The 10709-nt window shown below is 41.4% G+C and overlaps 1 protein-coding gene across 1 annotated transcript; it reads left to right on the plus strand.

Annotated features, from left to right (window-relative positions):
• Positions 1-673: 673 nt before the first annotated feature.
• Positions 674-10110, plus strand: LOC120033013 (interferon gamma receptor 1-like). Its single transcript, XM_038979301.1, has 7 exons — positions 674-834; positions 3376-3493; positions 5609-5784; positions 8102-8253; positions 8677-8836; positions 9038-9180; positions 9435-10110. Exons 1-7 carry the CDS (start codon positions 768-770, stop codon positions 9828-9830), a joined length of 1212 nt encoding a protein of 403 aa, XP_038835229.1. The 5' UTR covers positions 674-767; the 3' UTR covers positions 9831-10110.
• The last annotated feature ends 599 nt before the right edge of the window (positions 10111-10709 follow it).

Consider the following 10709-nt stretch of genomic DNA (forward strand, 5'->3'; position numbering starts at 1 on the left):
TCCATCTCAACCAGAAATCCAGCTGTATATCATTTTCCTTGATAGACAAAGGCCTAAAAAGTATATGTCGTTTTTATAGGACCATGTGCCACAATATCATCTGTCATCACTGTTGCCTGTACAACAATCCTAACATTCTTAAAAGTTTTCTAAGGTGGGCATTTGATATCACTTTCACACGGGTGCAATGAACAACATTGATTGTGAATTCCTTGTGTTAATTCTTTGTTGTTAGGTAAAGTTTATCACAAATCAGCAGTAGGAGGTGGCATTGATCAAGGTAGGCTACTGACATGTTTTTATCTGTCATTTGATGTCCTGCAACTGGAGAAAGATTGGGTTGAGGTCAAGGTGTGAACTCCGCGTTTTTCCCCGCATGTTTCCGGTACTCAACTCAGATTGGACGGACATATAGTCCATTTTAGGATATGTTTAGTTTAGTTAACTGACTAATAATTGCTAGGATTTCCCATAGGGTAAGCATATATCCTACAGAAGTCCTTAGAATGAAATGACGAAACGGAGGTGTGTCTTTTCGAAGAAACTGTAAAGAAATACGCCTCCGTGTCATTTACTGCCAGAGAAACTGCGTCTGTTACGTCAACGACCGATACTATTCTGATAACACATTTTAGCTTTGCGGTTATGTCTTATAATTTAGGTTAAAGGTAGATTGCTGTTTTTTTAAATTTTGTTTTATCTAAGAATAAGTCTATCTAATTGTTATTTCGGTTTCTTAAATTTCGAGGATTTGTATTTGAAAAGGCATGATGTTGGCTTTTTGTGGTTCACTGACATTCCTGATGGTTTTGGTCACAGCGGTTTCCACACTGGGTAAGTTGGTTAACCTGAATGAAAACTTAGAAAACTACATTGCTTTGATTGAATAACAATGTGGGTTGTAATTGTTCTGATTACAAATAGGAAGGGATGACTTCCGGTAATAGGCTTAGCTATGTAATAATACTGTAATAACAATTTTGTCTGTAGGTTATCTTTTCAAGTCATGGTGATTTGCCCACTTGTAGTAATTCGGCACACTATGTACTAAATCAGCTCACATCATCTTTTGTCAGTATCCTAACCGCCAAATGTCCCCACATGATGTTATAAAAATACAAATGGGCAGTAATTCTGAGTAGTCTGCATGTGTTTGAACCTGCCCTTAGAATAACCCGACCCTACAGTCAACTCCTCATTATGTCTCACCCGCTCCTCAATTGTAACTATTAACCACAGGATGTCAAATGAGTCTTGTATTTCATTCTAACATACAGTAGGTAGGCAAGAATTTGCTTCGGACATAGCTGTTAGGCATAAATAAATGTACTTTGGTCATACATTAGCTTAGCTACACTATAATAAAATGTTAAGATCAGATTCCGTGGTACCATAATAAACCAAAGGTGGTTTAACACGGGTGTGGTAAATCCCTGGACTGGTTATTCTCTTGAGTGCTTGCTTAGACTACAGACCTTTCTGTTCTTTTCAAGTAGGCTCATAAAAACATCAGTACTTTACTGTGATAAGCATGAGCAGGACAATGCTTAGGTGCTTTCTGCAATTCATTGTGGGTAAGGCAGTGTTGCAAAATGGGTTTAATCGTTTATGAGAAGGCATTTTGAAGGAATGCAGACGGGCAACAATGTAGCCCAACTCACCTGGACAAAGTAACACTCTTATTTGCTTCCTCATATCTGCCAATATTTACCTGCCATTTTCAAGGAGGGAAAAAGCAGTGTCTAATACATTATAAGTCAATGGAGATCTCTGGTTGAGATGAGTTGTGATGTGTCGTAAGGTTGAACATATAGTTGCCTAACAGGAATTGCCCAGGGCGCTGACATGAGGAAGTTAGTGTTGCTCAATAACACTTTGATTAACAAATTATTTCATTTGATTTACAGTGTATAGAGGGGTGGTTGTTTAGCACCAAAACCGACGTTTGCACAACTACGGGGCAAAACAGACAGGGTTGGTTTAGATTGTTGACAACATAAACTATATACATCCTTCATATGTTTATTGAAAACAAACAAAATCATATCAAAGCACGGCTCCAGGGCGCGCATCATTTTCGTGATGCGATTTATTTTTTTCGTGATGCGATTGATTGGGGCAAAAATCCGTGTGTTGTTGTGATTCTGGATAGCCAGATAGTTAGCAACAATTACAAGAAGCTAAAAGAAAAATGTGAATCATATTTCTTTTTTTACAAGAAGCTGCCATGTGGGGAATCGTAGGTGGCTCGTTTCAGCTAGTTTGATCTTGTTATTTATACCATCCCTTAGAAAAAAAGATTGCAGTTCTGAAACTGCAGGAAAAGTTCAGTAACTGCAGTTAACAACTATGGTATTTTGGACCCAGTAATTGCAGAATAATTCCAGTGTACTGCAGTTATACTGCACTGTATCTGCAGTTACACACAAAAATTACTGCAGTATAAAAACCTGTGTTATTTTGGAAGTAGAATTTGCAGCATACTGCATTTATACTGCACTCTAACTGCAATTTTAAACTGGGTGATTCGAGCCCTGAATGCTGATTGGCTGACAGCCGTGGTATATCAGACCGCATACCACATGTATTACAAAACATGTATTTTTACTGCTCTAATTATGTTGGTAACCAGTTTATAATAGCAATAAGGCACCTCAAGGGTTTGTGATTTATGGCCAATATACCACGGCTAAGGGCTGTGTCCAGGAATTCCATTGTGCATAAGAACAGCCCTTAGCCGTGGTATATTGGCCATATACCACATCTCCTCCAAGCCTTATTGCTTTATTATACCACAGTGTACTGCAGTGCAGTGCACTCTGACTGCAATCTTTTTCCGTAAGGGATGTTTTAACTAATGTCATGTCTATGCTAAAATTAGCTAGCTAGCTAACCAACAACTGTAATGATGTATTTGAGAGACAACAAGTGCTCATTGTGCAATTGTATTTATATTTTCAATAAGAAAATTAATGATTTGTTCTGGAGTCTAAATGACACCAACGGAGGATCACCTTATTTAGCTTATCCATGGGGGTGGTTACAGAGGAAACGGGTTGCATCATCTCAGGGGCATCAACAAGCAGATACTGCATACATTCAATCTTCAAAGTTTAGATCACATATTGATTTGAAATTACACCTATGATTGAATACATCCCTTTACTGAGAGAGGTGGAACTGTTTATCTTTTGCTTCAAAGCTGTTGCCATGAGCAACCCGTGTAGTCAATGTACTCTGGTGAAGGTTCCCATGGTACGAACCCTCATGAGCGAAACCTCAAGATGTTAACACTGAGACTACCTGCATGGCAGGTTATTCACATTGCCTGCATAAGCCTACTAACTAAATGGAATGTCTCGTTTTCCTGGGCAGTTCCGCCTCCAGAAAATGTGACGGTGAGCTGCAACAACTTACAAACAACTGTTTATTGGAACTACAGTGAACTGCTTCGTCAACCTCTCTTCAGATTGAAAATAACTGGTGATCACAGGTGAGCTCTGCTGGTATTCTAATGAGTAGTAGCTACTACAGGCTACTGCTGACTTGGTTTTGGACGTCCCTTCATAATGGCTTACATATGACATATACACCATGGCAGGAGGCTGGTGGGAGGAACTATAGGAAGATGGGCGGTTTGTAATGGCTTGGAATAAATGGAATGGTACCAAACACACATAAAGAACATGTTTGACTCCATTCCAGCCATTACGATGAGCCCGTCTTCCTATAGCTCCTACCAATAACTTCCTCTGATATACACTATGAAAGAACAATGAGGGACAGTATCCCGGACACAGATTAAATCTAGTCATGAACTAAGAAGCATGTTACAATGGAGATTCAAATAGATTTTTAGTCCAGGACTAGGCTTAGTATGTGTCTGGGAAACCGGCCCTGAATGTTTATTCATGTTTGTAATATCATGCTTTAATTGTTGATGAAATATGAGTTTGTCTAACTATACTGAACAAATATAAATGCAACATGTAAAGTGTTGGTCCCATGTTTCATGAGCTGACATAAAATATCCCAGAAATTTTCCATACGCACTAAAGAAAGCTTATTTCTCTAAAATGTTGTGCACAAATTTGTTAACGTCACTGTTAGTGAGCATATCTCCTTTGCCAAGATAATCCATCCACCTGACAGGTGTGACATATCAAGAAGGTGATTAAACAGGATGATCATCACACAGGTGTGCTGGGGACAATAAAAGGCCACTCTAGAATGTGCAGTTTTGTCACACAACACAATGCCACAGATGTCTCAAGTTCTGAAGGAGCGTGCAATTAGAATGCTGACTGCAGGAATGTCCAACAGAGCTGTTGCCAGATAATTGAATGTTCATTTCTCTACCATAAGCCGCCACCAACATCATTTTTGAGAATTTGGCAGTACTTCCAACCGGCCTCACAACCGCAGACCACGTGTAACCACGCCAGCCCAGGACCTTCACATCCGGCTTCTTCACCTGCGGGATCATCTGAGACCAGCCACCTGGACAGCTGATGAAACAGTGGGTTTGCACAGCTGAAGAATTTCTGAAAACGTCTCAAGGAAGATCATCTGCATGCTCATCGTCCTCACCAGGGTCTTGACCTGACTGCAGTTCGGCGTCGTAACTGACTTCAGTGGGCGAATGCTCCCCGTTGATGGCCATTGGCACACTAGAGAAGTGTGCTCTTCACGGATAAATCCCGGTTTCAACTGTACTAGGCAGATGGCAGACAGCATGTATTGCGTCGAGTGGGCAAGCGGTTTGCTGATGTCAACGTTGTGAACAGAGGGCCCAATGGTGACAGTGTGGTTATGGTATGGGCAGTCATAAGCTACAGACAACAAACACAATTGCATTTTATCGATAGATACTGTTACAAGATCCTGAGGCCCATTGTTGGCCATTGATCCCCCACCATCACCTCATGTTTCAGCATGATAATGCAAAGGCCCCATGTCACAAGGATCTGTACACAATTCCTGGAGGCTGAAAATGTCCCAGTTCTTCCATGGCCTGCATACTCACCAGACATGTCACCCATTGAGCATTTTTTGGGTGTTCTGTATCAACGTGTATGACAGCATGTTCCAGTTCCTGCCAATATCCAGCAACTTTACACAGCCATTGAAGAGGAGTGGGACAACATTCCACAGGCTCTCATCAACTGTATACGAAGGAGATGTGTCAAACTGCATGAGACAAATGGTGGTCACACCAGATACTGACTGGTTTTCTGATCCATGCCCCTACTTTTTTTTTTAAGTATCTGTGACCATATCTGTATTCCCAGTCATGTGGAATCTATAGATTAGGGCCTAAAGAATGTATTTTATGAACTGTAACTCAGTAAATTCCAGTGATTTCCTTATATGAACTGTAACTCAGTAAAATCTTTGAAATTGTTGCATGTTGCGTTTATATTTTTGTTCAGTGTATATAATTTGATTGAGAAGAACAGCATGCGTATGTTATGGGCATCAGATACCTCCTAACAGATCTGCTTATTCAACTATTACACATGATCTATTAACAGTTTCTAACTCTGTTTGTTGGTTGAGTGCCGTCTTTCTGTTAAATGTATCTAATGCTCCCTGTTTTTTGTATTAGTTTGTGGGAGAATTCCACTAAACATCATCATTTTGACCTCTCCCCCTTGATGTGGAATGCTAAAGAACCGGATCGTTACTATGTGAAGATAACGGCCATTGACGAAACGGAGGAATCGGCCTCTCAGAAGTCCTCGATATTCACATTTAATAGATATCTTATAGCTGACATATACTGTAAGTACGATGTTTTCAAAAGTGGGTATTCAAAGTGGGTATTGAAAACATACCAATATTTTTCCTCATTGTATAGAAACATGATTTCTTTGTGTGACATAAAAATGACATCCATCCAAGCAACAGAGAGGTACAGTACCAGTCAAAAGCTTGGACACACCTACTCCTTCAATAGTGTGCAAAGCTGTCATCAAGGCAAAGGGTGGCTACTTTGAAGAATCTCATATATAAATATTTTGTTTTGTTGAACACTTTTTACATGATTCCATATGTGTTATTTCATAGTTTTGATATCTTCACTATTATTCACTGATATCTTCACTATTATATGTTCAACAGAGAAGGGCCCATCTGTGGCTATGAAGACAGTAAGCACACTACCTTTGTTGACATTAATTTTTTTTTGTTATATCTGGTCCAAGTATTTAATTCTGACATTTTGTTTGTATGAATTATTGCAGTTTTGATGAATTATTATAGTCAAAATGAATAGTGGCTATGGAAAGTTAACTTACAATGACATAGTATGCTAGTTAAGTGATTCCGTGACTAATATGTCTATCTATCTGCAGAAACAATTTCACTGGAATCATCTTTGCTCATGCTTTTGCCATTGATCATCATTGGCATTGTGGCCTTTGTAGTCTTTGTGACAATCTGGCTCTGCCAGAGAATGTCTTCTACATTTTCTACAATGTAGAAAATAGTAAAAATAAAGAAAAACCCTTAATGAGTAGGTGTGTCCAAACTTTTGACTGGCACTGTATATATGACAAAATTGAGGTAGTCCTCCTCCAGGTCAGTATATTGAGGTAGTCCTCCTTCAGGTCAGTATATCGAGGGAGTCCTCCTCCAGGTCAGTATATTGAGGGAGTCCTCCTCCAGGTCAGTATATTGAGGTAGTCCTCCTTCAGGTCAGTATATCGAGGGAGTCCTCCTCCAGGTCAGTATATTGAGGTAGTCCTCCTCTGGGTCAGTATATTGAGGGAGTCCTCCTTCAGGTCAGTATATCGAGGGAGTCCTCCTTCAGGTCAGTATATCGAGGGAGTCCTCCTCCAGGTCAGTATATTGAGGTAGTCCTCCTCTGGGTCAGTATATTGAGGTAGTCCTCCTTCAGGTCAGTATATCGACGGAGTCCTCCTCCAGGTCAGTATATTGAGGTAGTCCTCCTCCAGGTCAGTATATTGAGGTAGTCCTCCTCCAGGTCAGTATATTGAGGTAGTCCTCCTCCAGGTCAGTATATTGAGGTAGTCCTCCTCCAGGTCAGTATATTGAGGTAGTCCTCCTCCAGGTCAGTATATTGAGGTAGTCCCTTTCTGGGTCAGTATATTGAGGTAGTCCTCCTCCAGGTCAGTATATTGAGGTAGTCCTCCTCCAGGTCAGTATATTGAGGGAGTCCTCCTCCAGGTCAGTATATTGAGGTAGTCCTCCTCCAGGTCAGTATATTGAGGTAGTCCTCCTCCAGGTCAGTATATTGAGGTAGAACCTTTCCAGGTCAGTATATTGAGATAGTCCCTTTCCGGGTCAGTATATCGAGGGAGTCCTCCTCCAGGTCAGTATATTGAGGGAGTCCTCCTCCAGGTCAGTATATTGAGGGAGTCCTCCTCCAGGTCAGTATATTGAGGGAGTTCTCCTCCAGATCAGTATATTGAGGTAGTCCTCCTTCAGGTCAGTATATCGAGGGAGTCCTCCTCCAGGTCAGTATATTGAGGTAGTCCTCCTCCAGGTCAGTATATTGAGGTAGTCCTCCTCCAGGTCAGTATATTGAGGTAGTCCTCCTCCAGGTCAGTATATTGAGGTAGTCCTCCTCCAGGTCAGTATATTGAGGTAGTCCCTTTCTGGGTCAGTATATTGAGGTAGTCCTCCTCCAGGTCAGTATATTGAGGTAGTCCTCCTCCAGGTCAGTATATTGAGGTAGTCCTCCTCCAGGTCAGTATATTGAGGTAGTCCTCCTCCAGGTCAGTATATTGAGGTAGAACCTTTCCAGGTCAGTATATTGAGATAGTCCCTTTCCGGGTCAGTATATCGAGGGAGTCCTCCTCCAGGTCAGTATATTGAGGTAGTCCTCCTCCAGGTCAGTATATTGAGGTAGTCCTCCTAAAAGGTCAGTATATTGAGGGAGTCCTCCTCCAGGTCAGTATATTGAGGGAGTCCTCCTCCAGGTCAGTATATTGAGGTAGTCCTCCTCCAGGTCAGTATATTGAGGGAGTCGTCCTCCAGGTCAGTATATTGAGGTAGTCCTCCTCCAGGTCAGTATATTCATTACTGCAGGCTTTTGCTCTAACTCTACTCTAATACCCTTTTCATTTTACCTCAGGCAAGTTGGATTTCCCTGCTGTAAATGTGTCAATGAAGGATATGAAGGTCACAGTGAGCTTCGACAACCCTTACCACCTGTACACAGAACTGAAAGAGTCTCGCATTGGTGAAGATGACAAACGCTTCCTTTACCAAGTAACCTATGAAAATGTAAATATGATGAAAATTGCCCTTAATTGGTTAGAATCTACTGTATATGTAACAGTATAGCTTCCGTCCCTCTCCTCGCCCCAACCTGGGCTCAAACCAGGGACCCTCTGCACACATCAACCACAGTCACTCACAAAGCAACGCGCCACAAAAGCCTTGCAGTGCAAGGGGAACAACTACTTCTAGGTCTCAGAGCAAGTGACGTCACCGATTGAAACACTATTAGCGCGCACCACCCCTAACTAGCTAGCCATTTCACATCGGCCACATATACATGCAGAGGGTACACACGGGTCATATCCATTTAATTACTTTGCTCAGTGCATTAGTAATGATGACCTAATGTTGACATCTATGGATACTCAACGATGATGTTGACATTTAGATGTTTTACTAATTGCATATTCTTTCTTCTGTCTGCAGACTAATCACACATTTGAGTGCCAGATAGAAGACAAAGTCTGTAGTCATCCCTTCACAGTCCTGGAGAACAAGGAGAAGTACTGTGTTAGTCTGGAGGAGAATGCAATGGGCAACAAAGTTATGTTCAGCAGAATAGGACCCATCTGTGGCTATGAAGACAGTGAGCACACTACCTTTGTTGACATTACATTTTCTTTGTTATATCTGGTCCAAGTATTTAATTCTGACATTTTGTTTGTATGAATTATTGTAGTTTTGATGAATTATTATAGTCAAAATGAATAGTGGCTATGGAAAGTGAACTTACAATGACATAGTATGCTAGTCAGATTCTGTGACTGATATGTTTATCTATCTGCAGAAACAATTTCACTGGAATCATCTTTGCTCATGCTTTTGCCATTGATCATCATTGGCATTGTGGCCTTTGTAGTCTTTGTGACGATAAAGCTCTGCCAGAGAAGCATGCGGAAAAGAAACTTGTCCAATTTTCCAAAGACTTTGGTAAGCGCATAATGTGTATGGTGGGTAACGTGCAATGTATTATGTAGAATGTGTAAAATATAGTGTATATTATGTATACAGCAGTACTGTGTGTCGTATACTATTTTACCCTCTGGGACAAATTCATCCTATCCAATGCTTTTGCTTGTTGTTAGAACAGTACATGTTATCGGTTTATTTTCTGGTCCAAAACAGTAACCATACACCCTCTGAGCTGACTAATCTCAATTTGGCTATGTATTATTCTTTCACAGGCTTCAATCTTATCAAACCCACATGACAAGAATATAATGGACCTGCAATTTGAGATCATAGCGCACATCAGTGGCATAGAACCAGTTACCACCACATCCCAGAGCCTGTTGGAAACTTCAGAAGAGGAGGAGGAACCGACCACTAGCGTTGGATTTTCGGCTAACCCCTTTAGTTCTGGGCAGGTGGGGGAGGGCTTATCGGACAGCAGAAGCCAATTACGGACTGAGCTTCAGGTGACACAGCCACGCTCTGTGCTGCTGTGTGGAGATGACTCAATGACATTGGAGGACATGTATTCCACAGCTTCTGGCTATGACAGACAACACATCCCTCCACCAGAGGTGGAGGTGGAGATGAGTGCAGGAGATGTAGTGGTGGGCTATGGCCCCACCTGAGCACCTCTGAACTCAGGCCTCTGTAACAAAAAAAACACCTTTCAATGGATGGATTAAGAACAATGACATTTGACTTCACAGAACTGGTTTACCTAGGTACACTGATACACTATCATGCCTAACTGATTTTCAATCATGTCCTCATTGGTGTAGCTCTTCATTCAAAGACTCAATCATGGGCACGCTTACTGAGGTGTTGCTGCTTCGCGTGATGTATTGTCTCTACCTTCTTGCCCTTTGTGCTATTGTCTGTGGCCAATAATGTCTGTGTAATAATGTTTTGCTGTTGCCATGTTGTGTTGCTACCATGTTGTCATGTTGTGTTGCTACCATGCTGTGTTTTCATGTGTTGCTGCCATGCTATGTTGTCATCTTAGGTCTCTCTTTATGTAGTGTTGCGGTGTCTCTCTTTATGTAGTGTTGCGGTGTCTCTCTTGTCGTGATGTGAGTTCTGTCCTATATTTTTATTTTATTTGTTATTTTTAATCCCAGCCCCCGTCCCTGCAGGAGGCCTTTTGCCTTTTGGTAGGTCGTCATTGTAAATAAGAATTTGTTCTTAACTGACTTGCCTAGTTAAAGGTTACATTTTCTTAAATTAAGTAGCGAAATGTTTGAATTTTTGTACATTTTATTTTAAACTTTTTTTAACAAGGCAAACCCTAACCCGGACGACGCTGGGCCAATTGTGCGCCACCCAAGGGGAATCCCAATTACATCCGGTTGTGATACAGCCTAGAATCGAACCAGGGTCTGTAGTGACACCTCTAGCACTGAGATGCAGTGCCTTAGACCGCTGTGCCACTCGGGATGACTCAGTGAACAGTCAGTGACAAAGTGCTCAAAGCCTCCAAGATGGCAGGCAGTTACACACCTGTCCCA

Source organism: Salvelinus namaycush, chromosome 39 (genome assembly GCF_016432855.1).
Source record: "Salvelinus namaycush isolate Seneca chromosome 39, SaNama_1.0, whole genome shotgun sequence".
NCBI lineage: Eukaryota > Metazoa > Chordata > Actinopteri > Salmoniformes > Salmonidae > Salvelinus > Salvelinus namaycush.

Bases quoted from the DNA above. Each gene is read 5' to 3' on its own strand.
- LOC120033013 (XM_038979301.1), top strand. From the start codon at position 768: ATGATGTTGGCTTTTTGTGGTTCACTGACATTCCTGATGGTTTTGGTC. The intron at 5,785-8,101 runs GTAAGTACGATG...ATTTTACCTCAG, and splicing joins TCTTATAGCTGACATATACT to GCAAGTTGGATTTCCCTGCT. The intron at 8,254-8,676 runs GTAAATATGATG...TTCTGTCTGCAG, and splicing joins ACCAAGTAACCTATGAAAAT to ACTAATCACACATTTGAGTG.